The 27,740-nt window shown below is 42.7% G+C and overlaps 2 protein-coding genes and 1 long non-coding RNA gene across 4 annotated transcripts; all 3 read right to left on the reverse strand.

Annotated features, from left to right (window-relative positions):
- Nucleotides 1-2,459: 2,459 nt before the first annotated feature.
- On the reverse strand, nt 2,460-9,861 carry rbm44 (RNA binding motif protein 44). The gene is made up of 9 exons (XM_086124328.1): nt 9,776-9,861; nt 7,164-7,662; nt 6,012-6,064; nt 5,824-5,940; nt 5,448-5,580; nt 5,085-5,190; nt 3,594-3,704; nt 3,430-3,512; nt 2,460-2,717 (listed from the first exon to the last, which is right to left on the reverse strand). Exons 1-9 carry the CDS (start codon nt 9,826-9,828, stop codon nt 2,460-2,462), a joined length of 1,413 nt encoding a protein of 470 aa, XP_085980454.1. The 5' UTR covers nt 9,829-9,861.
- A 928-nt stretch (nt 9,862-10,789) lies between these two features.
- LOC147197892 (uncharacterized) lies at nt 10,790-14,084 on the reverse strand. The gene is made up of 3 exons (XR_015102329.1): nt 13,950-14,084; nt 11,730-11,804; nt 10,790-10,864 (listed from the first exon to the last, which is right to left on the reverse strand). It is a non-coding gene; the product is annotated as an uncharacterized LOC147197892 (long non-coding RNA).
- Nucleotides 14,085-18,796: 4,712 nt separating this feature from the next.
- etv5a (ETS variant transcription factor 5a) lies at nt 18,797-27,740 on the reverse strand. Of its 2 annotated transcripts, none has more exons than XM_086124198.1 (13): nt 27,601-27,740; nt 26,268-26,386; nt 26,053-26,134; nt 25,928-25,975; nt 25,594-25,644; nt 23,862-23,985; nt 23,479-23,784; nt 22,858-23,159; nt 21,395-21,457; nt 21,078-21,146; nt 20,696-20,865; nt 20,513-20,614; nt 18,797-20,398 (listed from the first exon to the last, which is right to left on the reverse strand). In XM_086124198.1, exons 2-13 carry the CDS (start codon nt 26,313-26,315, stop codon nt 20,168-20,170), a joined length of 1,596 nt encoding a protein of 531 aa, XP_085980324.1. In that variant the 5' UTR covers nt 26,316-26,386; nt 27,601-27,740; the 3' UTR covers nt 18,797-20,167. The 2 variants fall into 2 exon arrangements, with proteins under 2 accessions (XP_085980324.1, XP_085980323.1); XM_086124197.1 differs by having other exon boundaries at nt 20,507-20,614.

The following is a 27,740-nucleotide window of genomic DNA, read 5'->3' on the forward strand; positions in this document are numbered from 1 at the left end:
GCTCACTTGGTCGGCGTCCCAGCTGAGACTCCACCTCTTAACCCCCTCCCTACTCGACAGGATTTGTTAACCCGTCAAGCTAACAATCACTGTGCTGACACCTACTGGTGGGTTCGAGAGAACGGGTCTCTACGAGCATTCGATGAAAGGATACAATTGGAATTCCCTTTGATCCTTTGTTTCGACGCCCACATAATATGTTTCAGGTCCGTTTTTACCCCAAGAATCTCATCATAATTGCTTTATATTGTTTTATTTGAAATCGTATGAACAGCCTTCCTGATATAAATAAAATAGTGATTACTCAATAAAAAGAGTGTTTTTGTTTCACTGAATTGTATTTGATTTAAACAAACATACCGTCTGTCAAATTGCTCCACATAATAAATATAAAAATGAAGGAAATATTTTTGCAAACAAATAGTGCAGAGGTTTTTACATTTAAAACAGGAACAAACATCCATCCATCCATTTTCCGATCCGCTTCATCCTCACAAGGGTCACGGGGCGTGCTGGAGCCTATCCCAGCTCTCTTCGGGCACCCAGAACCGGTTGCCAGCCAATCGCAGGGCACATAGAGACGAACAACCATTCACGCTCACACTCACACCTCGGGACAATTTAGAGTGTTCAATCAGCCTGCCATGCATGTTTTTGGAATGTGGGAGGAAACCGTAATACCCAGAGAAAACCCACGCAGGTATGGGGAGAACATGCAAAATCCACACAGGAAGGCTGGAGCTGGAATTGAACCTCTGCACTGTGAGGTCAATGCGCGAACCACTGGTCCACTGGGCCGCCATTACATATATCCACTGCAAAAAAAAACAACTCGTTTCTCTCGCCTATTTTCATCCATTTGGTTTTTGACCTGATAAAAACCCCTTTAGCCATGTTAATATATGCAACATCTCTCTCCTCTTTTCATTTTGCAATTCAATCTCTTCCCCCTCTGATAGATAATCTTTTTCCAATCAAGAATTTAGTGTTTACGATACTGTATCGATTTCTTCAGTTGAAATAGCTTTTTAAATTATTTACTTCGTCTCATTGCTATTTTTTTAACTTTGCTATTTCCCCCATTCCAATATTCTGGAGTACCTTTACTGCAGTTTTCTTGACCATATTACACAATATTTTGATCATTAAACAAGTTATTTAATTCCACAAGTCCCGTAATCATGTACATTTATAATCAGATGGTGGCACAAAATCATGAGATTCCAAAATAAATTGCAAATACTGTACAATGGTGAAACTAACCACAAAGCAATTCTTGACTGCAATGATCTACGAGCATCGGAATTCAAGAATTGCCTTACGTCTATGACTGGCGGTTGTTCGCTAATGAAAGCAGTGCTTTTAAATCTTTTGTGTTGATATGTTGTTGATAATCGATCTATAAGATCATCAGAAGCATCATTAAAATCTTGTGCCTCTTTATATTTCACTTTGTGTTTCAAATTTTACACATAGCTTTGTGCACATGGCTTTGGCTTGATTTTTATTGTCCTGGCTGTACAAATGGCAAAGTAAAGAAGGGGTTACCTAATTTGAAAATTATCCACCTACCATCATCTGAAAGAAGTCTCCAAAGTATTAGCTATGAATTAGTTAAACAGCTACCCCTGCTGATTGCTGTGAAGCATGACAAAAACAACATGGATTATTCCACTGTGATTGACAAAATTTCACATCATTTACATGTCAATGAGTCTCTTGTTTAAAAAAAAAAAAAGCTGCATTTTTTTTCTTCAGAACATAAAAATAGCTTTCCTTTTCGTGTTGTCACAGATACCGTGAACATGAAGGGATATAATTTTTAAGGAACTGAAATGCATATTTGCTACTTTGATGATAAAAAAAAAGCAGAGGAAAAACATGCTAATTGGATGTCTGTTAAATATAGTAACTTATTAGATGCTTGATAAAAACACGGAGATACTTTAAGATACCGAAATATTGAGTAACTAAAAAAAAGACTTTAAAGCGAATTTGGACTCAACTTATTCAAAACAAATATCTTATTATTCTTGTTTGAAAGTCAGCTGTTAAGAGGAGGAACATGCTAAATAACTGGATAAAGGATAGAGAAAAATGTTGAATTCTGTATTCAAAACACCTTCGTAAACCATTCATTTCCAGCAGCGTGTCTCACGCCATCAATAATGGCTACAGAGTCAATCCATTTCGATTTTAATGGCAAGAAAAAAACAAATGGAGCAGCATACAAACTCTTTTAACACAGCTATACGGGAACGTAACAGCATACTGGCAGAGGAAACTCCTGAAAGCATAAACGGTCATAACACAAATCTAACACAAACCACTGGCATCAGTGCCAAAATCGAACCAGATTTATAAACAACTGGTGAATTCAAAACCTTGTGGATGTATCATGACTTTCAAAGGTCAAACATAAATGTCTTTTTTTTTTTTTTTGTCAACCAAAAATTTAATTAAGGAGGCATCACATTCGCTGGCTTGTTAAGGAGGTTGGATGTCATTTGCCTGATAGTGCTGAGGGGCAGAGGGCAGAGGTCACTTTGGTAAATGTCCCACAGCTCCTGTAAAGCGCCCACAATGCTGCGCTTTGCCACGCCCGGGTGCAAGCGCGTCAGCTCAGCCATCAGGGTGTCGAATGCGGCCATGGTGCCATACTGCTGGGGCACAAAGGGTGCCCTTGGTGTGGGTGTGCTGCTAACCCCCAAGCTTTTCTAGACACAAAGCACAGGCTCGGTGGTTATCCCCCCAAAAAAGGAAGAACTTCACCATAATTTATGTCTTTGCAATCTAATTGCAAATGAAACATGAGATGTATTCACAATACCCAGCACACACTGCCTAAAATCATTCCAAAAAGTAAAGATCCCAATTTGCATATTTCCTTAAGAAACCAGCTCAATCATCACTTCACTGGCTGAAAATCGGTCCTATTTAAAAAATGAAAACACTATCCTCTGCTATAAAGAAACAGACACTTGCATCAAAACCACAGGGCCCAGCAGTGCTGGTAAAACAGTAAATGGGCTGTCGACCTTCGGTACTCGAAGCGCTTCATAATTTACCAACTGATGACAGTATCAGGAGCAACTGGGGATTTGTCTTTGTTGCATCATTGCTGGCCTCTCACATAGGCATACAGTACAAAGGGAGTTTGGCCATTTCTACGCTGGAAAGGAAACGAAAATACTCATGCTAGCTTAGCGCTAAGTAGCAGTTTGACAACAAAGCGGATGGATTTAAAATTGGTTCAAAAGGGATAAACGGTTCAGAAAATTGATGAATAGACGGTGGTATGGAGAAGAAAAACTCACTGCAATTTTTATACAGTATCAACATGTCAATTTTAACATAATAATCTACCTCAACATCTTTTTTTTTTCAAATTGTCCCTCAGTGTAATTGAAGCAACGGGAGTTGACTCACCTCATTCACATTGTTGGCTATGTTAGGAACATCAAGTTCAGAAGCCATTTCCTCTTCCTTGGACAATTCTGCGGCAATTCCCACTAAGTTAACAATGATAAGACAGGAAATACATCAAGATGGTGTTTATTCACAACTGCAAGGCCTCAAATGGTATATCTTACCATTTGACATTTCCCCTGACTGTTCTTTCCCCTCAGCAAATACTGAGACTGGATAAAGGTCTTCCTCAGCGTCATACCACGCCTCACTCGTGTTCAGCTCTTTGCATGCACCTGTTGTCCAAGGCCAACGACATACCAAACAACCAAAGGTCTGAAGTAAATCTATAAATTTATATACAGTATATATATATATATATATATATATATATATATTCCCCCCCCCCCCCATACTTTCCTGCAATCGTGCTAGGAACTAAGTTGTCTGAGGCTTCATGCCTCTGTCATAGTCATCCATGGAAAATAAGGCTGAGGTGAGGGACCAGACAATGCATGGCTCAGAACCCCAATGATTAATCTCAATGGGCAGTTTTCCTTCGCCTGTTATCTGTGCCTACGCGCCAAGCAGCAGCTCAGACACCAGCATATTAACACCCTTTTTGGAGCCCTTGGAGGTTCTGTTCTGGAAGTTGTGGGGCGGAATTGATTGGCATACCTCTGTAACATTGCGTGGACATCTAAGATCGTGCTTCTGGATTGGCCGATTGGGGTGGTGGCCCCCTTTTAAGAAGGGCAACCGAACGGTGTCATCACATGCCTCAACCTGGATTTAATCTTGGCTTTGGAACAGGGAATCATCTTTACATCCTTGGAAGGATTCTGGTGGATCTCAGGGAGTTCGCCCAACTAATCTACACGCATTCTGTCGAGTTGGACAAAGTTTTTGACCATGCCCCTCAAGGAATCCTGCGGTGGGTGGGTGGATCCTGATTACGGGAACCCCAAATACAGACTGTTCGGTTCCTGTACGGCAGATGCCAAGAGTAAGTTGGGTTTATTTCCGGTGAGGGTTGGACGTCGCCAAGGCTGCCCTTTGTCACAAATTCTATTCATAACCTTTATGGACAGGTTGTCTCTCGGGGCAGTCAGGGTGTTGAAGGAGCCCAGTTTGGTGGGCATAATGTTGCATCTCTGCTTTTTGCTGCACTCTTCAACTGTTGCTGGAAAAGTTCGCAGCTGAGTATGAAGCAGTTGGGATGTGAATCACCATCTCCAATTCTGAAACCATGATCATCAGTTGCAAAAGGGTGAAGTTCTCTGCGGCTCAGGGATGAGAACTTGCAAGTGGAGGACTTCAAGTATCTTGTTTGAAAGTGAAAAAAGAAAGGAGCGGGAGATTGACAGACAGATTGGAGAATCGCCTGAAGCTCTGTATTGAGAGGAGATAGATGAGGTGGCTCAGGCAGCTGATTAGGATGCCTCCTCGATGCCTCCCTGGTGAGAAGTTCTGGGCATGTTCTAATGAGAGGAACCCTTGGGGACCCCTGAGGACACACCACACTGGAGACACAGTCTCCCAGGTGGCCTCATGCTTCAGGATCTTCACTGAAGAGCTGGATGAAGTGGCTAGGGAGAAGGAAGTCTGGGTTTCCCTGCTAAAGCTGCTACCCGACCCCGGATAAGCAGAAGACAATGGATGGCCTAATGGCATACCTGATTGGTTTTCTTCGGGAGTGTTTGCTTTGAAGGTGACACTGTTCTCACAGGAGACGGGCATGCTGGTGCTTCTGGATTTGCCCCAGTCCACCCTGGGATTTCTCTGAGCATCATATGAAAGTCAAACATTGTTAATAGGAATATGAAGTTCAACATTTTCAATGACAAATATTGATGTCTTTGTAATATTGTGATAAATGTATTATTGGCTACACATGCACAACCAAGTAGGGTTGAATGGAAAGGGGACTGTATTTTTGTGAGGCATGTTAAGGTGTTCAGCGTTTTCAGGTAGTGCACATTGCATCTCTTTTCAACATTTTTGGTCATAACGTGAATGTAATACATTCCAGTTCTCACCCAGTCACAATCTATAGTCAAAGGCTTGAGGTGATCCAGAGGAATCCCTGCCAGAATCTCATCTCTCATCTTCTTATAGTCAGATTCCAATTTCTGTAGAACATCCAGAATATTGGCTGGAGACTGAGTTGACCTATGAAACATGAGGAAAACTTGTAACATTTGTCTTCTATTAGCATATTTGATGCTCACAGATGCTAACGTGACTAGGTTGTCATGGCACAAATTACTTTAGCTTATATGGCAATTAAAAATGTTACAACGTGATAAACTTCTTCTATACAGTTAAATGTTTTGTTTCCTGTGAGAGCAACTTCAACCAGTGTCATGGAGCATACAGTTTGTTCCACTGCACATCAAAAGGAAACCATCTTACAGTTGAGAATTGCTGCAGTGCTGTCGGTACATGTAGTACTGCAGGGCCAGCACACTTAGCTCTGCCTTCTGAGCACGTCCGACGCAGTCGCATTGCTTTCGATGTGGATGATGCGGACTGGAGAAATGTGTCAAAGTTAAAATATCATCACGTCAGTCCCCCCCAAAAAATCTATTAGGATTTGATACCTCTCCTCTTTTTTCCTTGCCACTTCCTGGTCCACCGTAAATTTGCTAAATTCCTGAAATATAAAAGGTATGTGGCTACTATTAATTTAATTCAAATCTTTTCAACTTTCGATCTGTTATTACCACCGCCAAGCACAAAGAGAGCACAAAAGAAAGGGGCATAACATATATTCACAAAACATTGCAGTGGGATTGGCATTAACAAATAAAACTTTTGTGCAAAGCCAGACGAATGTGCAGATCGATGTGTTTATGCCATGATGAGATCTAAAGACATTTTTGGCTTCAATGAAAGCCTACGCTCATTCAGTCACATTCTAGTTTCATCCATCAGCAGGCTTTACAATGGGTGCTCACGTGAAAAACCCTGAAGAATGGGGGTGAGTCGTGTGTGTGTGTGTGTGCGCGTGCGCGCTCACGCGTGTGGTTTGTTTCAACTCTAGCTGAAAGGAAGGGTGTTTCCCTCCATCCAACAGGTCCACCTGTTCCTTAGTCTAATCAAGCCTGTTCAAGTATTTAAGGACTGCCATGCTCCCAAGTTCTAGTCAGATTATTGACCTTGCTCGCTGTACTGCCTCAAGTGTTATTTTCTAGACCTCCTTGCCCATGTTCCAAATCGCTGTTGTCCATTTAGATTCCAGTTTTGTTAGTATTTTTGTGGAAGTGATTTTTGCTGATTTTGGTTATGCGTTTTTGGACTCTTGCCATTTCGTTTTGTGTATTTTTGGGTTTTGCTGACACCTTGCCTATTGCCTGTTCATGTTTTGTTTTCCTGGCAATTTGTTGCCAGCGATTTCTGTTTATATTTTGTTGGTCCTTCGTTTTTCCTTAGATAAATATTTTTGGCACGGATTTTATTTGTGCCTACGTTTGTGAGATCCGCTCACCATTCAGTTTGTCCATCAATTGTGTCAATTAATTACAATACCATATTTAGGCTAGTGGCGGTCACATTGAACATATCGTAAAGACAATTTTGGGGTCGACTTCCACTTTAAAAAAAACAAAGGATTTAATGCATATTAAGTTACGAAGTGCACAGCTTTAATTGTTCACAAACTAACGATATCTGGAAAATTTACAAGAAAGTTTCTAACCCTTGGTAACTTCAGTTCTACCCAACAACATATTAAAAAGGAGACTTCTATTTACCTTAACAACATCATCCAGATCAGACATGTGCAACTCGGTAAGCACAGTCTTGTTGGCTTTGAGCAGCTCTTCAGTTTGGGTGAAGGCCGACGAGTGCTTGGTGAATGGTGTGCTCACCATGATCTCGGAAGAGGCAACACAAGGCATGGTGGAGGTGCACTTATCTGCAGTGCTGATCTTCTGCTCTACTACGCAAGTGTTGCTGCTGGATGCAGCTGCTTCACTGACAAATTGAGCCTCTCTTGCTCGTGCCGACTCCTGAACAGCAAAGATTAGGCTGCTGTCTTCCTGAATGAGGCTGGCATGGCTTGAGTCACCTTTCATATTTTCGATACTGTGCTCTGGGGAAATCTCCTCTTTATTTCCCTCAGCGGATATCTGGAAGTGGCCTTCTTTAGGTGGAACTTGCAGACCAGTTTTCTTACTAGACTTAACTTCATCTCCTATCAAGCCGTACAGCTTTGGCTGGAGCTCAATTTCGAACGGCTGCCATTCAGACCTGAAACGTAAAATAACAGGATGAATGATGATGAGACTCGACATGGGGCGCAGACATTCACAGCCTAGTCCCAAAATATTTTATCTTTGACCAATCTACATCTGTCTCAGAATACAAGGAGGCAACGGTGCACCTTTAAGATCATTTAGCTGTGAATTTTCAACAGCAGGTTGCTAGAGTGAGCTGAGATGTGGTTGCTACTTGCTCACTGGAAAGTCAAGTGGATACCTGGTTAATTTAGGCTATTTAAATAGTTGAATTTGAGGTAACATTCTTTTTTTTTTTTGCACCAAGGTAAAACTATAGTAAGCTATCACTTAACCGTTCAAGCATCAGAAAATGCGGGAGAAAAGAACTCAACAAATTGAATTGTACTTTTTTTCTTCCACGTTCCAAAAACACGCAGCTTGGATTGACAGAAGACTAAATGTCTGTGACCCTTTTGATGCAAAGCAGTATAGAGAATGGATGGCTCTGACATTAACAAGCAAATCATGGTCAAGTTAAAGCGGAGCCTTGCAACTCAAACTCTTCCAGAACACTGTTCAACATTCACCTGCTACATAAAAACGAAAGGAAATAGAATTCATACTGTTATTTTCAACCTTAACCTTGATGAAAGTTTTGAATATTAAGCATTTTGATGAGTACCACTCTCTGGGGACAATGAGTTCACTTGTTAAAAGTTCCACTGTTGTCATCCCTAATTCCTGTGGAAATGGGTATACAGTGCAGGCACAAAAAGCCACAAAAATCAACAAAAAAAAAATCAAAACAAAAACAGCAGTTAGTCCCAAGTGCCATCTGTATTGTGAAATATGAATTGACCCCGAAATTCATAACAAGCAAACATTGAAGTGAATAAACAAAAATAGCCTCGGGTTGGCCCCCACTATGTTCATGACCTTACACTCTCAAATTCTCCCCGAATGTTGGAAAAAGGGCCCAGTGCACCATGTCACTAATGCAGTGATTCACAACCACTGTGCTGTGGCCCATTAGTGAGCCATGAGGGCTCTAACGGTATGTCACGGGAAATTACAAAATTTCCCTTAGTTGGTGAGAAAATTATTTATGAATAACAAATAATGTGCCTTTGCCCTTCTATCTATTCCAGCAGCTTATTGTGGCAGAAACAACAAATAAATTGTCTTCTATTCGATGGCAAAAAGTATTAAATTGATATATGTGTCCTCTTTTTGTGACAATTTGGTTTGGTGCCGTGCCATGTGATTTTTTTAACCTAAACTATGTGCCTTGGCTTAATGGAGGTTGGAAATCACTGCACTAATGTGCCGCACTTACTGTAGCATATACAGTGATCCCTCGCTATTTCGCGGTTCGTTTATCGCGGCTTCAGTGCATCGCGGATTTTTTCAAACATATTCATTATTTTTTTAATTATATATACAGTATATACTGTATATATATATATATTCCCCATATACATGTAGTACAGTATTGTATATGTTGCTCTATGTGACTCGCTGTTGTTTTGCTGACTTTCGCGGCTTCTCGCGGACCATTTGCGGTCTTAAATTCTTTTTATATGTTTACTGTATTTTGTTATTCATAAACTAACCTAACTTATATGTTTAAATCTATTAGAATACAGCATTAAGTCATGTTAATTACTTCAATATTTACTTCTACATGCATGTATACCATTAAATTTGGCCTTATAAATATTATGTACATGTACCTAACAGTATATGGAGGGGCGGGGGGGGTTACTACTTCGCGGATTTTCATTTATCGCGGGTGGTTTTGGTCCCCATTAACCACGATAAACGAGGGATTACTGTATGCAATTTGTTTAAAAAAAAAGAAAAAGAAAAAGTCACCCCCATACTACCCTGGAGAACCCAAGAACCCTTTTCTTCTTCGGAAAATGATGAATTATACATTAAATGACTGCTATATGTTCACTGAACACCAAAATATATGTTTTTTCAAATATTTAATGCTTTAATCCTAATTTACGATTAGGGCCAAATTTGACCGGTTGGGATTTTAGAGTAGCATTTGAGTAGCAGAATTTATAGGGGCCAAATTTGACCCCGTGGGTTCTCCAGGGTTAAGCATTACCGGTGTTTGTTGAGAGTCTACTCACTGAAAATTGATGCCATGAGCTGAATTGTTCCATCTGTTAGGTGTCACAGACATCTGGCTAAATGGTTGATGTTTTCCTTGCTGATGGCATCTAGTTTGCTCCAAGTCCAGAGAGAAGTCAGGCAGACCCTGCATGACACCACGAGCACTGGACAGTGCTCGAACTGATCCCTGCTACGAGAATGCAGAATTACACTAAGAGCTGTGAAGAAGTATCTTCCCCACCCTCTCAAATTCTAACTTTTTTGCATAGTTTCTCCCCTTGAAAGTTTCAGATCATCAAACTGTAATTTTTTTTTTTTTTAACTAAACCTGCTCCAAATGACCTCTCAGGTACTCATAAGTGTGGCACCAATGTAACGTCAAAATGTAGCCTCGGCCGACAGCTGCTTCCTGCTTTGTTTAGACGATATAACAAGCAGAATTTTCTATTTATACTGATCACGTGTCTATTGCGATATATATTGATATTGAATTATCACTCAGCACTACTTTCGAGACTGATACATGTCAGTTTATTTCATTTCTTCTTGATTTTTTTTTAAGCAATTTGTTACCGCTTTTTTATTTTTTTGGAGGGCAAACTTCATACAGGTGCCATTTCGGTTATTTTTTAACTCAACAGGTCTGGAGGTAATCAGGCTCGTCAGTCAAAATTAATTTTGGTTTCTAAAAAAAAAAAAACGGGATTAGCTACAGTTACTTAATTATTCAACAAATTGGGCAATTATTTTTTCACACAGGGTCAGGTAGCTCGATTTTGGCCAATATTTGAAGGGCCAACATTGTACATTTAATTGGCTGGCCGATTAAACAGCCCTCAAAAATAAGCACCCCCCCAAAAAAAAGTTTGAGATGAGGGCAAATACTTTTTCACGGAATCCTCTATTCACAACACAGGAAGTGTCAATCAAACTTTCTGCTTCTATCCATACTTGAAATGTTGGTCTCTCCATTCGTGGTCTGTCGTAGATGGTTTGGAAGCTGTCTGCAACGTTGGCGATGCAGTCAGCAGGGCACGGCCACACTTTTTGTGTGAAATTTCCCTTGAACTGTTTAGGGGATGTTTGCAATAATACTTGCGGCATTTCTAACAACACACACACACACACACAATTATTAGTAATGAATTATTCTTAGTATAACTGCATTAATGGCTATGACTGTGTACCATGTATAATACTTTTTGAATAACCTTTGCAAAGGTACGACAAAAAGTCGATGAAAAAGGAAACCTATGCACAAAATAAAGTAACGCCTGCTGAACTGAGCTCTATAATGACATTAACTATGTCAACAAATCATTTTTTCGTTTTTTTAAGAATTGCATGCAAAAAAGCCTTTGAAAAAGTCAAGTAAACATGGCTGTGATTTTCACTGAAGTGTGCTATAGTGAGGTACTGTATGCCTCGATAATTTGGGGAATCACTGTTGCAAAAATCTCCAAAATACCCAAGAGCAACCTAAATACCGATTTGCACTAAAGTGAGCTTGAGTGAGGTACACCGATTATGACTATGAGCCATTTGTTGACCCAAAAGAAAGCTAATTTATGCAGTTTACTTTCATACTTTAATGCACATTGAGCGATGTGCTCAACTGGCCACATGACAGGCGGTTTTAAGCCTTGTGCAACTTTAGAAGCATATTCTGACTATTATCCTCAAATTTAAAACAGGGTAACCTCAGGAGTGTTTAACTTTTTTGGCTGGTACAACCGGAAGTATTACTCTTATGTATATTTCCAAATGGACTCCTTGCTCCAAGCCCGATATATGTACCTATGATGAAAACAATGTGGACAAATAAAATGCTGTAAACTAACTCCGGGCCTTATATGCAAGTATTGTACTGGTTATACATTACGTTTGGCTTGCTGCTATTTCAGTTATCTGGAATGAAAGTGAGAAAAAAAAAGCAGTTCATGCACATGCTCCAACGGCAGGTGAACTTACGCATGGACCATGCCTGTTGGAAGAGCAGTTCTATTGCAGGGTGTCTTTGCATAAAATGGAAAAAATGTGCTTCATCTATGAAAAAACAAACATGGCTGTCAATTGCAGTGCATGTGAAAAATACATCAGTCATGTGCAACTAGATTAGGTACACCTGACACCTGCAGTATTCAGCCTTCAATTTCTAAAAAGGGACAGGTACAACAATCAATTAACGTCGGCATTATGTGAACTGAGCAGAATTTATTGTGTTTGGAGATCATCAATTGGAGGTCAAATCGAATGTGCTACTCGAATGTAACCAGCAGAGGCGGCTCTCTTCAAGCAATTTGCTTTCTAAAGAAGCCCAACATTTTTTTTTTTTTACAATGATGTGGGAATCAAGTGTTCAAAACCAGGCTTTAGGCAGTCAGGATTTTAGGGGTTGATCTTTGATCAGTGAGTTTGAAAAAGAAAAGGAAAAAAAATAATCGATCAGAAGATATATCTAATTAAACAACTTGAAAATTGACTCTACATTCGACCACCACCATAGCGAAAGTGTATCGGAAAAAAGAATTTAAACCCAAACAATTGTTGGGTTCGATTGCTGTCTCGGCTTTCCTGTGTGGAGTTTGCATGTTCTCCCCGTGCCTGCGTGGTTTTTCTCCGGGTACTACAATTTCCTCCCACATTCCAAAAACATGCATGGCAGGTGAATGGAACACTCTAAATTGTTCCTAGGTGTGATTGAGAGCGCGAATGCTTGTCTATGTCTGTGTGGCCCAGGATTTGCTGTCAACCAGTTCAGGGTGTAACCCGCCTACTGCCCGAAGACACCTGGGTTAGGCTCCAGCACGCCCGCGACCCTTGTGCGGATTAACGGATTAGAAAATGGATGGATGGATGTTGACATGTTTACCAAATATCTCAGACATTAAGGGGGGAAAATGCATGAACATCACTCGTTATTCAGGTGGGAGGGGCGTTTTCTAAATCTTTTGCTATCTTGGTTTAACAGCTGTAAACAAGTCCATATACAGTACTTAGCAGACACACCAAAGAGGCTTTGCTTGCTCCTTTTTGGCTCGGATTGTAAACTGGGCTGGCTATGTTGTCCTGATGTCCACTTACCGAAATTATTTCATCCTACATCCTTTGCCTACTTTTTACCTGCCGTGTTATGACATAGTAAACACATTCTCAAAGCTATTTGATTTGGCCCTAGTGTAGCTGTACAGATTTGGTTCTATCTACGTGAACTGTATTGACTTCATTTCATATATAATCGCATCATGGGAATAGTTCAACTCTCATATCCACCTTTAGCAAGGGTTTTGTGCGTCTATCAACAACAGAGCTCTTTCTGTGTTTGTTCAAACAAATGTGCTGTCGGTTGTTCACTTTAAAGTACCTGCTGCATTATTGCATTTTCTTAAAGTCCTCAAAAATAAAGCCCTCTTGGGAAAATGTTTGTTATATCCCAATATTATATTAGTATATAATAAATATTAAAAACAGTCCTTCGAAAAATTCTTAGTACAGTTCATAAACAGTAGTTCATACAATTCAATAACAGAGAAGTTCAAATGATCTCCCCCCAAGAATCTGAATTCAGAATCATTCAATCATACAACGCGAATCGTCGAAATTCAAGTGATGCCCAACCCTAGGACACAGCTATATTTTGTCAGTGGTTTTCACTTCCCAGTTGCTTCATTTTACGGCAAAACTGAAATAATCTATAGCAGACATTGGAATAACACCAGTGCTGCTTCCAATTTCCAGCTGCTCATGCTCATTTATTTTTTGTAAACTTTGTACGATGTCAGTGAGCTGCACTTTTGAAATTACATTTAGAATTGAAAGTGGGTGAACACACTGTTGCGTTACCCCATTACCAAATGAAGGATTTTTTGGGAGGGGTCAAATGTCTATCCGTAATATCAGTTGTTAATTTACCTTGTCTAAATAGCCGCATGACTCTCAAATTATTCTCTGAGAATGGCCGCAGTTGTACATCAACCACTGTAATAGTTATTATTGAATTATCAAAATCTCAACATTCATACGTCATAATTGTTGATGTTGACCTTGTAGTGGATATCATTCTCAATGTGCAGGTGGACATGTGAAAATTGTGCAGCATACTGTACATCCTTTTAAAGGTCTTTTATTGGTGCGCACAATTAAATCTCCCCTTAAACTGGCAAACATGTTGAGAAATGAAGTAATAATTACCTGGTATGAATTGGCGGTATTCAGATGGCAAACTCAAGCGCCAGGCGGTTAACCTGGGGTCTCGAAAAGCAATGTTCGGATTAGCCGCTACAAAATTATAGAGAGCGCTGGACGATAAAAGAAAAATGTATTTAGAGGACCAAAATATCAGCATTGTTGTCAATATTCATAAAAGGTCGTACATCTGCAAAAAGAACTTTTTTGTATTTTCTGAAAACTCGTGGTACTCAGGATAAGTGGGCCTCAAGTCAGATTCTCCTGTAATAAACCACAAAATGATGTTCAAGTAAACGATTAGTGATTTCAACGCTAAAACACTTTTTAAAGAACATATGAACTTTTTTATTGCATCAAATCCAACCAGAGACTTACGTCGACGTGTTGCATTAGCCTGTGCGTGATAAAATGGAGGCTCGGTTGAAAAATCACCCATTGGACTTAAAGTCGGCCAGTGAGGGGTCCCTCGGACGGGCAAAGTTAGCGGATAGCAAGGCCAACCCGGTTCAAAGTACGCCATTAACTCAATATTACTCGAGGGATTAATTTGAACTATGAAAATTAGACGTCAGTGAAGTCCGAAAAAAAAGTCAACAACGTCGTCTTGACTCATTCAAAATAAACTGAGGCTTCTTGCGAGTTGGCAGCTAGCTACGCCAGTGCCCCCCACTGCCCCGCCACTTCTAAAAAAATCAAAATAAAATACGAGTGCCGAATACGTCAAGCTTGCGACTGTTAAGAAATTGCTAACAATCAAATATGCACCTAGAGTAAGCCTGCATGAGTTACAACTGCTGAGGCGAAGGTAGCTCGTGAATTGGCAAATCAATGCGGACCAGCACCTGTTCTTTGTTTGTTTGTTCCCCCCAATGTTACGTCCAGACGATCATTCTATTCCTCAAGCCATTTGGATAATTAACTGTACAAAGAAAAAATTAAATGGTCATGTGGTGATCCTTAAAAAAAAAGCACATTCAAGATACTTATCAAAACTGTAATTGTAATGAATACTTGTTCACTATTATTCAATTATTCATAATATCAACCATCGACATAGGTTAACCACCGCCAGTGATGGATGAGTTCAATTTCTGGTTTAATACAATTGTGCGGTAAGTTTACAGATGCTGGAAGAATTTGTAAAATATTAGCAATTTCTATTGTGGAAAACCTTTGTTTTATTTAGGGAGTTTCGGCAAGTGTAGCTATTAGTGATCACATAATTGTGTGTACCTTTTTAAATTGATGATGACAACTCAAGCACGCTGATCAAAAATGTACATGTCATGTTTTCTTTCTTCTTTCATTCTGCCGAGGTGTGCAAACTTAGAATGTCAACTTTAATCATGACCTATTAATTTGATTACCAATTGTGAATTGTGTTCTTCAAATCTTATTTTAGATTAACAGTGCATGTCTATTCACATTAAACAAAAAAGACAAATAATATACTGTACTCAGTTACCCTGTCAACGACTTGAAAACTGCAATGTTTTTTTTTCCAAACACAAAAAAAAACTGTGCCACCACAGCACCAAAAACATAGCACAGTGTTATTATGTAACAATCTCCAAAAGACCATCACTTCAAATCTTTGGAAATGAGCACACAATTTTCTCAGGAGGCTAAAATGGACTGTATGGCTTGATACATGAACGGTGTGTTTGTATTCTTTCTCCATTGTGTCTGATTTTAATGACTATGGTATGAGAGCTCCACCAGTGGGCGATGGTGGCCTTCGAAAACTAAATATGAAAACAAGTCAGTGGGCGGTATGTATTTGTGACAAACCAGTTATGTCACCGTTTGGAACTAAGGTCTGAGTGATGATGAGGGCCATGTAAACATAAAGTGTGGAACAAATAATGTGAACATTGTTTTTGTGCCATTTGAAGAAGCAAATCCCACAATTCCCTCTAGACAAAGACCAGAAGGTGCACTCCGGATGGACTCTACAGTGGGAGGTGTGTGTTTTTTGCATTGATGCAGCCAGAGCCTGAAGATTCAGAACTAATACTGCATTAACGCTGTCATTTCTCATATGTAGATCAATAATCCATGAAGAAGTGGCCTGCGGTCATGCGGCGTGATGTATGTCCACTTACGTGAAGGCCCAGTTCTGTGTGTCAAGTGCTCTGTAACAGCGTATATATTGATCTGGAGTCTTGTTTACAATGCGATTGTTTGATACGCTCCGAGCCATCCATCATCCTCTCGATGCTTTGGCAGCTGAACAACATTTGGAATGGATCAAAAGTGTTCTACTCGGCCGGCGGGTTCATTGCGAGGTCCGCAATGGCGGAAGGAGAATGTGGAAGCCCATGAAAGCAAAGCAGAGCGTTTATTTTTCGTCATGCTGTGGATAGGATTTTGGCCTGTGTCCATCAAGCCCACACATTGCAGCCAAAATTATCAAAATCAAAGGTAAAATGCCCAATCTTTTATCATAGACGCGTACTACAGTAACAGTGGATGTGGGAAATTACAGCAACAGTCACAGATGCACTTTTCAGCCATTTATTGTAGTCCGGGGGGAAAAGTAAAACAGAGAAGCAGAATGATGAGCATCCTGTTGTTGGCCACAGCTCACGCCAGATGTTCACGTGCAAACTTGTTGACGTCACATCCATCCCACCGGACGTCGCCTGGCGTGAAATATGTACAGTATATTCTATACATGTGATGCTTGCAGCTTTTTTACATTTACAAGCAAAACAAAGGTTAGCGCGTTGAATCGTCTTTTAATCCAATCCCAAATTCGTCTCTTCACTTTTTACGACTAGCTACATTTTTGTCCCATTTTCATATGATCAATTGTCCAGTGGCGGGCCGTGCATTTCAACCTTAGGCCTTCAGTGACGTCACATACATACACAATAGAATAGGCTCGTCAAGCAGCACTTAATTTCAGGAGCATTTAAAACCAATCAAGTATGCATTCACAATTAAGAGCAGGAAACTAAATTTACAGATATTGTCAAAAATAAAAAGATGATTTAAAAATACTAAATATGCCACCCAAATTACGCTGTGTGATCTTAAACAAGTCTGTCCAATAAATTGCACAATGTCGCAGTTTCATACAAGACACAAACCAACCAATTACAAAACAAACTATTCTTTGAAAATATAGTAAACAACAGATCATTTGCATTTTGAAAATCGGCGATACAACAGCAAATAACTGAAAACGTTGAGCAGCTGAGATTGAACGAACTTTTGTGCACGAATTTGACTACAATGCGCCATTATAAATTGCAGGTGAGCAGATTTATTGGATACATTTTTGTATCTTTGTCATTTTATTTCGTTACCATTGATTTTGTACAAACGAAATAAAATGACAAGAAGAAATGTAAAATAAAATTCATCTACTCACCAATGTAGTGCCTGTTCACTGAGCTGCAGATCTACGCGAGTGTCCCCAAACGTTTTTAAACGCACCGTAGCTTGTAAGTGCCCAGCCGTGCTCTGATGTTTCCTTGCTGCCTTGGTAAAACAATCCAGTGTGGCTCCAAACACCAAATCGGTCAGTTGCAAGCAATAGGCATTCCCAGCAGTACAATTTGCAGCGTTTCTCAGAGGCTGTGAGCCACGGGTACCGTTCATAATTGCTCGTCTGAAAATGACGGACAAACCCTTTTCCTTGCTGGGACAGGCTAGCTAGCGCAGGAGTTGGGCGACCTCTTCGCACAATATCCAGCTTTTCGTGGAAGGTCCGTCTTGAAAATTGTGTGGAAAGTAGTTCTGCAACCAGAGCAACGTCTTCTCCTTCGGCCATTTTGGGTTAAAATGCAGTGATAGCTCGAGCAGGCGCTAATCCAATCTTTTTTTTAAAGAATCTTTATTGAACAAATCACAGTAAACAGAAAAGGCGCTAATCCAATCACCGAACGCGGCACGACCAGTCTCGACGTAAAGCCTTCTAGCTGGCCCGAGTACCAGACGAGTCAGACCACGAGTGATCTGATTGGCTATTGCAACCTGACTGTGCCCGTTCACTCACAGCGCACAGGGGCCTGCTCTGTTTAATCTGAAGGCCCCGACCAAGTTTAATTTACCTGGCAACACGAGCTAGCTGAAATATGATTGGTTAAAAACGCTACCATAATAAATAAATTATTTATCGAGTGACTTTCAATGTTATTTAAAATAACATTGAAAGCCACTCGACTAAGTGGAAATAATATGACGTGAATAATACAGAGAATAATTTTGTTTACATATTTATGAAAATAAAATAACAAATTAATGCTATTCTCAGAAAAGTAAATTTATTAAATTTACTTTTCTGAGAATGTTTAGGCCAGCAGAGAAGGCCTTGCTGGCCCTGACGGAACACCACTGATTGTAGCTCAGTGTATGACCAAATAAGAGCAACTCGATTTGCATTGGCCACAGCTGCCCTTTGGCTGCGGCGATAATTGTCAAAGCATGAGAGCAAGCTCCCAGACCTACTAAACAAGTACTTCAAGCCCAAGAAGTTTCTTTTACGACCAGTCATGTCAAATACTAAATACTGTACACAGACTTAAGCAACACAATTCCCCATCGAACGGTGATTTACATTATTCAGAGATCAATGATATGGCAGGTGGGGAAAAATAGCATTATCTATTTTTTAAATGTCAATGCCAGACAGATTACACATTTTTTCGAATCTATTGAAATGAAATACCATCTACATATTTTGTCACATGATGTTTCTCAAGGGGAGTAGGGGATAATTAGTCCGAAAATTGATCTGAAATAAAAGTATGTGACTCATAACAGCCAGGTCAGGCTTCCAGCAATAATGCGGGGGCGATGTTCGTAAGATCATAAAAGAAATACACCAGCACAGCAAGCAGTGAAGCATAGAGTGTTTATTTGACCCAGTACACATGATAACAAACTCAACTGTGTAAGGAACACAATGTGAGAGGGGGTGGGGGCAACAGAAGCGTATCCAAGCGCGGCCTGTCCCTGTGCATCCCGTAATGTGGCATGAGCCGGAACTCTGGCCTTTTACACGCCTCATGAAAACATCTGGTCATACAGATCAGCCTGCAGTCAAAGTCTTCAGGAGATTTTATTGTTGTTTTTTTTTGAAATGCCATTGCCAGAACTACATAGGGGACACATTAAAAAAAAACTGGACTGCAGGCTTTTAGCAAAAATATATACTTTATATAAGTTTTAACGTTGCCCTCATTCCAAAAAAAATAAAATACAGAAACATACAAATGTTCATCCAAACACACAAAAGTGTTGTGTTGGTGGATGCAGTCTTGGCTGTTTATATCATGCAAAGTCACCTTTATTGTCATCTCGTGGAAGGTGTCGAAAGATTTTTTTTCTCTTTTATTCTCCGCATGCAGTCCGCGATGCTTCCTCCAAGCCCGCACATCAGGAGTTGGTTGACCACAGCGGAGATGGCAATGTAAAAACAAACACACACGCACACAAAACAAGCAACTCGACCATTTATAAAAAGGTCTCTGCGGGAGAATTATGTACTTGCATATGCATCCCTTTTTTTTTTTTAGACGAGTGCTCATTAGTTCTAAAATTGAACAATACAGCACAGACTTGTACCAAGGTTTGCAGTCTTCAAAGAGGGTGGTAGCAGATACAAGGGTATGACAACTAAAGAACACATTTACACGAGAGAGGAGCCCAACCAACTAGTCTGTAATACTCTAAAGTCCAAAAAAGTGGCAATAAAAAAAGTAATATCTACAGAAATGATCAAAAAAGGGTGTTGGACAATCTATTTATGCAGTTCACAGCCCTTTCACTCATGTTTTAACGCAGGTGCAGAAGCATAAAAACAAGGAGCAGTTGGAATCTCTCAAACAGTACTGCACTTAGTCTTGTTACATTTTAGATCTCTTTTGATTGTATAGGAAAATCAGATTGTCGCAAAAAAAAAAATCACAAAATCTGCTCTTTCGTCCCAGGTTCTTTGCGAAACGTTGGAGGTCTTCAGACCTTGCATCTATTTCCACTCCAAAGGAAGGAGCTCGAGTTTCAGTTCACCGGTCTCACAACCCACTCCAGTTCGTCACACCTTTAACACTTGTCCATTGTTTGTGGCAGATTTTTTTTCCCCCCCATGAATCAGCAAGCAAGGAGATCCACGACGGCCTTAGCGAGCCACTCTGCAGGTGCACCTCTGAATTTGAAAGCGTCAAGAGACTTGGGGGAGTGTTTTTCTTTTTGCATTCTTGTGTGGTGGTTCAATAGCTGCAACCGTCGGGGAAGGGCAAGCCAGCAACACAATGATCTGCGCTGTCCAATAGGTAGGGAGCGTTCTCCTCGTAGTGGGTGAGGGGCACCGTGTCATCGTCAAGGCCTGGCAGGCTGTCCGGGTCAGCTTTTAGGTTAGGCCTCTGGTTGTCGGGGAAGGCCATGGAGAAGAGGGCCTCGGGGTCGCACACAAACTTGTACACGTACCGCTCACCGGCCACCTGGGAACCAAAATTGAATAGAAAACATTTGACATCCATTTGAACGCAAATCCACACCGTGGACACGTGCCATTGTAAAGGATGGAAGGAAACAAAGGGGTAACGTGCCTTTACCTTCTGCATGATGCCCTTCTCGTAGTAGTAACGCAGAGAGCGACTCAGCTTGTCGTAGTTCATGGCTGGTCTGTTCTTCTGGATGCCCCAGCGGCGAGCCACCTTAAGAGGAGGGTCCGTAAGTTACAAACTCATCAGTAGAATCAAAAATGGAAAAGCAGCTGCTGCAGCCAAACCACTGACCTCCTCAGGCTCAATGAGCTTGAACTCCATTCCTCGGCCCGTCCAGGCGATAAAGTGCCCGTTGGCCGGGTCGTCTAGCAAAGTGACAAGGAACTGCCAGAGTTGCAGGGAGCCGCGGCGCTGATACGGGGGTCCGTCTCGGTAGATGGAGGGCTCCTGCTTCACTTTACCTGCATGGAGGAGAGGAGGAGGGAGAAAATTGAGCCGGGGACGTGGCGGGGGTTGAGGGTGACAATAAAGCAAGACGGTCAATTCTGCACTTCACGGTCACAGTGTGGTGAGACATTCCTGCCACATGGCGAGTGTGAAGTAGAATTTTAAAAAATCTCGAGCGAGAAATCCTGTCCCCCGCCACCCCCCCCCCCCCCCCCCAAAATCTCACCTTCTAATCTTTCAGGGACAACGCAGGTATCGTCAAAGTAGAGTTGAGTATCTCGCTCGAAGGAGAAGCCTGAAGTTGAAAGATTTATTATGAGTAGATTGTGACGAGAAAACACACAGCAATCCAAAGCGCAGTTCATCGTTAGCATGGGCTATCCACTTCCCCTTGACCGGTCACTTAAAATGCCGCTGACCTCTACTCGTTCATGCGTGCTTGATCCCTCTACGGCTCAATAAGTCCCGCACGGCTCAGGGGATGGTAATACCTCACGGACGAATCACTTCAAACTCACGAGAAAAAGAAAAACAACAACTTACTTTCGCGGTTATTTTGGTAGTAGCTCCCCGCTGTCCCAAAGGATGAGTGACAGTTGGGCACCTCTGCAAAACAAAGACAGTGGGCGTATAATTTTAGACCAGAGACAACCCAGCCTTTAGTGTCATCTCCGATGTGCGCCACATCAAAATCCACCTCACAGCTGATAGATATATTTGGACTTTGCGTATAAAGATACACCGTTTTAAATAGCATCTTTGATTTGCGTGATTGGCTTCGTGTTGATAAATACCAGTAATGATGGATGGATCAGTTGCTGCTACCAGTGACATGAAGCCGCAACTTCAACTGCCACCCGCCTACGCTCGCATATCTCAGAGTAGACTTAAAAACCTCGATCCGGGTAGCACCGCGCAACCCATTGCAGCCCTCGCACGCCCACGAAGCCTTTAAACTGGATTAGTGATGTGGCTGCTGCGTTAAATCTCAATGATAATCAAGTTACAAGCGGCCGTCCCCCCCCCTGGGGGTTTGGGGCCAGGCTTCCGCTTGTCTCGGCATACCAACCGCGACGCAATTGTTCATTTTTCTGTGTCCCATCAACTGATAAGATTGACAGAAATCAACCGTAAGCAAGACTGTACTCCACAGGAAGTTCGCGTAACAAAAGACAGACACACTGAATATCTGTTTTTACTTGGCTGTTTAAAAAAAAGAAAAAGAAAAAACCTAGTACAGTCCCTGCCAATATCCCCAACATGGACGTCTTCTGCCCATCTCGAGATGATAGCCCGATGTGACGTAGGTGTTTAAAGGCCATAAGAAGCTAAGAGGATTTGTCATTACATCACTGCCAGGCCAGCCGGTCATCCACTGTGCAGAAAAGGAGAGTTTGTGACGTTGTTGGGTTTTTTTTCCTCCAGCAAAGTTCGAGCGTTTCAGCAAAAGAGGATGTTGGTGCTGCAGAGCGTAACAGCTGGGTGCGTGGGTGTTAGAAGGACAACAGTCAGGCGCTTGTTTGATTTATACCATGTGACCAAACAGTGAATCTCTTTCATCGAGACTCACAGGTTTCCCCGCCCACCCCAGAAGGTGGGCTGACAAATGTTTGGCTCCTTCGCGCACCATCAAGTGGAAACATTTTAAGAGCAACTCGTCGTATCTTGTGGGCCACAAAGTCCTCTGAGGACTCTGGCCTCGATCTATTCCAGGTAGGCTCAGTGAGGAGCTTCTTGCCACCTGGCTGGATGACCCATTTACTTTTTGCCCTTAGGGGCTTAGGCTGAGCTAAAAGACCCACTTTTACTTTACTGGCATGACTCGGAGGACTGATCAGATTAGACTCAGTGAAAAGTGCGAGTGTGAAAGGGAGTACCTGTGCACCCATGCCACCATTACATGCTAAAACTTGCATTCACGTGTCAGCACTCTGAACAAACATTCCTAACCCCGAGCTAGCTGTGGACTACCTGGCTCAAAGGAAAAATGATGAAGCGTCGCTCACCGGTATCGAAGCAAAAATCACGGGGCTCCTGCTTGATGGCCATTGAGTGGAACGCAGCCTGGTGCGGCGGGCCTACGCTGGGAACGCCCTGCTCGGCGTATCTCGGGTCAATGAGTTCTTGTTTGAAGCCATGCGGGGGCACGGGCACGGCTACCAGGGGTTCGGACAGTTGCCGGTGGTACAGTGGCCGGCCCTCGTGCGGCCGACCGTTGATATTGGCCAGCTGGGGCAGGAAGTGGGGCCGCCCTTGACTCTCTGATGGGGGAAAAGGTAGACATGGCTCTGACATCTGCCTCTGGAACCTAAAGAGAGTAGCAGAAAGTAACATGAATCATTTAATGAAAGGACGTCGTTACAGTCAGACGCACACTTTGAGAACGGACAATGTGTATTGTGCAATGTGCGAGGACAAAACAAGCAGTGACTGGCAACCCCTGACAGGTTGCACATTGATCAGATGTATTGGAACTGACTTTGTGTTTGCCAAGAGTGGGAAATTTGCATTACCGCAAACAAAAAGACTTAAAGTAAATGAAACGACAACATGTGAGGAGCCAAGGTCTGATTATCGGTCGATTCGAAGATTATTGGCACCGCTCGGACCTTTGGGGCACTACTTACCGGTGCTCCGGTGTAAAGTTATTGGCATCCTGGCCGATTAGCGCACACGGCACGGCGAATGGCGGGCTGTGGACCGAGAGCGCCGGCCGGTTTTGCGGGCCTGAACTCGGCGTGAGCGGCTGTTGCTGCTGTGGGACATGTAGCGGCCGCGCCCCAGGGTTCAGGTTGGCTACACTGGTACGAGGGGGTGGTGTAGGCTCGTTATGGGGCCTCGCTCCAGCAGAGCTAGTGGACCCACACGGAGACACTGGCGTGGAGGGAGGGGTTAAGGCTTTGAAGCCAGAAGTGGACTGTCTGTCGCAGGCACTGAGGTCAAAAGGGAAGCGTCAATTCGAGAGGGATTGCTATTATTCTTTCTTCAAATATCTTTGATCTTCTTGTACCTGTAGCTGTAAAGGCACTTCTCTGCGTAGGGAATGGGACTCCTGTCCTGGTGGCACGGGGACAGCTCTTTGGAGGGAGTCAGCTCGCGTTTGATCTTGGTCGCCGGCGGTCCATGAAACATCACTGGACAGCAGAGAGACGACAAAAACGACCACATCAGATAAAAGGCCAGATACCACCAACGTAATTGAAATCATAAGCAGAAGCGCAACCGTTTCTTTTAATCTTATTTAGCACATCATATGGACAATACTCTGCACGCATCTGTCCAGACCCACTCAGCAGTTATTTATCCATACATGCCCTACTGTTTGTGTAGCCCCACTAGATGCATCAAACCCATCAAATTTCACATTTGAGTCCCATTAGGACACACTCAATCCCAATACCCATGAATCAGTGTGGCTGCAATCTAATGGCAGTGAATGATTTTCTTCCCTGGCCGCTGCTGTAACCATTAGACCAGAGACGCATAGCGGCTGCAGTTACCAGGGCGCCGCATAATGGCCTGGAAGAAACTAGATCCCGGAGAGGAGAGGGCGTCAGATGACGAGGGCGTTGATGGACTGCGGCCAAGCAAACAACGAACGCGCGGTCCCGTGTGTGCGCACACTCGGAAGTCTAATGGCAGGGAAAAGATTTTCTTTTGCACTCAAACGGCGCAAAATGGTTGACGCTACTATGCTATACCTTTTTATGCCCTAATTACATTGTGCGTGGAGCAGTCCATCTGTCACTACTGGCTGCAAGTCAACTAGGAAGACTAACTTATGGTAGTGCAAGGAAAAATGTCTTCTCTGAACAGGCCCTTGCATCCTATGCTTTTGCCATCTGCTGATCCTCGGACACGGGTTCAAGTGCTTATCCCTTGTTCAAAGTGTATAGGTAAGAGGAAGAGGAATAAATTATTCGGGGGGGGGGGGGTCTACAGGGTTGAGAACTTTTGGCATTTCTTCGATATCGACTCTGTGATTCACCACTGCAGTCTCATTGTAATCGCCCATCTCGCAATTTGGCCTTGAATAGGTGCGAGAGAGAATGCCTGCAGCCTGGCAACGGCAGCTACCGTCAGCAACTCATCTCACACTCGCACAGAAGCAACAGCGCAAACTGTCTTTACTAACACAGCTACGAATGTTCCCACGCTACACTTCTGATTCCGGCATCGTGCCACAAGGCTGCTAAGCGGCCCCGTTTCCCCAGTTGACAAAAGTGAACCCCGGCCGCAAACAGCAGGACACCTTTTAGGACAGGGGTGCACACGCACACAAACACAGAATTTTGGAAAGCAGGGTGGAGGCGGCAAGCAACCGCCCTATCCACTGGAATCTGGTCCGCTCCGGCAGCGAGGCCCGAGTGCGGGAAAGTGTGAAATCAGATTAGGAGCTTGGCTCATGTGATGCCCCATGCCAATCGGCTGATTAAACTCAAAATGGTTGAGAGGGAGAGGCGGACAAGAGAGCGCACACAAGCCCAAAGCGGACTTCTGAGGACAAAGGATAACGTTTGTCCTTGATGGGATTAAGACATTTTAATAAACAATGGGTGACCCAGACTTTGGGTCAAGGAAATTTTGTGACAAATACTGTAAAAGAAGCACATCCCGACGCTCCACTCTAAGCAACTAAGTAGCAAGTCTGGGGACGTGGCAATGCTTAAAACATCCCAATTAGGAGGCAGTATAGGCAGCGTCGGGGGACATGGGCAACAACCATATGAAGGAGTACTCACAGCTATCCGACTGGAAGTCTGGGACGAACTGCTCGTCATCTGGCACCTGGGCTGTGAGAAGAAAGAGGCAAAAAGTTAAAACACGGCAGAAATGAACATGAACGGACAGGTTGGACAAACTCAAAATGCAACCAATCGCCATCTATTAACAAAAAACTTTCTGAGTCAGCAGGCAGGACTTTGGCCGCCCTCCCCTTGTTGCAAAACACCAAAACGTAGAATGAGTTCGCACTAAAGTTAATGTTCCACCCCAAAACGTCAAACTCAGCATTTGTCCAGAAACGAAACACCGGAACAACAAAGGTTCCCGGATCATAAAGCAAGTCAAACTCACCTTCTGCGATCCAGATATCCTGAAGCTGACTGAGATCTTGGAAGAGTTCTGTCCATCAGATGACAAAGATATGAGTATTATTCTCTTGATTGATTGTAGGCTTGATTGCAACCTTAGCCACACACCTTCTGTGTCCTGGGCGAGCTCAGTGTCCACAAACTTCCTCTTCCTGTCACTGAAGACCCTGCTGTGCTCCTCGACACGAGACTGTTATGGGGAGCACAAGGGGAAAGCGCACTTTAACGGCGGTCCGATGACATCAAAGTACAGGCGGATCTGCCAGCCAAACGATGGACTGTGGGTTGTCCCACGTACGATGCTTGTGACGTGTGCCACTTACATTGGGCGGGACCATGAACGGGACCTGCTGGTCGTAGAAGCCGTCCATGTTTAGTCTCTGGTTTCCTGGGGATGGGGAGGGAAGGGGGTTGTGTTGAAGAAACGGTGCTTTGTGGGTCACTGGAAAACAAAAGCGACACAAACGTCATGTACCATCCGCCGTGATTGCCATGCTGCCACAAACAGGCGGGTTTTTGAGATTTGAGCTGTGCCAGGCGAGTGGAAGTCGCACAACGTAAACACGCATAATGCAGTTACATAAGCCGGACTCATTGACTGAGATGGCAAAAGCTCTCCTGTATAATCAGCTTGCATATCTTGAGCAAAACATCCTGAAAGGTTCTCGTTGGTCCAGGATGGAAGGAGGCCAGCCCTTGAACTAAACATCACCATTACCGTTATGAATTCAGAGTCAGTAGCGACACATAAAAAGTTGTATTTGTAAAACAATAGGCAGCAGCCGGCAGTGGCCTCCATTCTTATATCTCTCTGTGAGCCCACAGATATGACTCACTCCGCTATCTCTCGTTAATGGATGACGAATAAAGCGTAGCTGAAGGCAATTACTGCAGACGCCAAGCAGATAGCACTTAGAACATGAGTGTGTGTGTTCGTGTGGCGCCATGTTCACGTCACACAAGTCACATTTTGACAGTTTATAAAGCGCACCGATATGTACAGCGATATATACCAGGAACCAGGTGTATACTTCCCTTGCAGCTGGAATTATTTTCAAATACTACAACTGAAGAGTGTTTTTCAAATGTTGCATTAGGAGCAAATGATATCATACGACTGAGAATGAAAAAACAAAACAAAACAAAATCCTGAACGCAATACGGCCGAGAATGAAAAACAAGTGGTCGTGAAAGCAGCGGTGGTTCTCGGCTCAAATTATGCAACACAAACTTTTGTTAACTTTTCGGCTTCTAGACTTCATTCTGGTGGGGTTGTCACCCAACACCCCCTTTTACTCCTCTCCGCCCTTCCCCCACCCTTCGTCACCTTGTTTTTCTCAATGAAGTGAAACTTGATACTCGATGCGTGTGGAAACGCACAGGAGGGGAACCACAGGCTCCTTCATTCATAAAATAAAAAAAAGAAAAAAAGAAAAAAACTACTGAAGACGAAATCACAAAAAATCCGCTAAGACAAAACAATCAAACCAACACAGTATAAGCATGCTTTTATTGTTAAATGGCGATTCATTTATTTGTGACGCACGTAAAAAAGTGTTCGTGGAAAGTAAAAATGTGCTAAAATGGCGTTGCGCTCTTTCGCCTCAAACGTTTTGCGAAAAATAACTTGTGCAGAAAAGTAGACATGAAGCTTACCTCGACTGGGTTTGTCTGGTTCCTCTCTAGCAAGGGAATGCGGTGGATATGTCCACAAAATGGAGAGAAAAGAAAGACGAACGAGTAGCTAGCGGTGTTACCGCACGCTCGGATTGATGTAACCGTCTCCACTAACAAAA

This window comes from Hippocampus guttulatus, chromosome 11 (genome assembly GCF_054856545.1).
Source record: "Hippocampus guttulatus isolate MCC_2025c chromosome 11, RoL_Hgut_1.0, whole genome shotgun sequence".
Lineage (NCBI taxonomy): Eukaryota > Metazoa > Chordata > Actinopteri > Syngnathiformes > Syngnathidae > Hippocampus > Hippocampus guttulatus.

What these genes read in the sequence shown, in the direction of transcription:
- etv5a (XM_086124197.1), bottom strand. Translation starts at nt 26,315, where the DNA reads ATGGACGGCTTCTACGACCAGCAGGTCCCGTTCATGGTCCCGCCCAAT. An exon ending in GCTCGCCCAGGACACAGAAG is followed by an intron (nt 25,976 to 26,052) that starts GTGTGTGGCTAA and finishes TCTGATGGACAG; the next exon opens with AACTCTTCCAAGATCTCAGT. An exon ending in GGATATCTGGATCGCAGAAG is followed by an intron (nt 25,645 to 25,927) that starts GTGAGTTTGACT and finishes TTCTTCTCACAG; the next exon opens with CCCAGGTGCCAGATGACGAG.
- rbm44 (XM_086124328.1), bottom strand. Translation starts at nt 9,828, where the DNA reads ATGTCTGTGACACCTAACAGATGGAACAATTCAGCTCATGGCATCAAT. An exon ending in ATCTGGATGATGTTGTTAAG is followed by an intron (nt 6,065 to 7,163) that starts GTAAATAGAAGT and finishes TTTATATTTCAG; the next exon opens with GAATTTAGCAAATTTACGGT. An exon ending in TGACTATAGATTGTGACTGG is followed by an intron (nt 5,191 to 5,447) that starts GTGAGAACTGGA and finishes TATGATGCTCAG; the next exon opens with AGAAATCCCAGGGTGGACTG.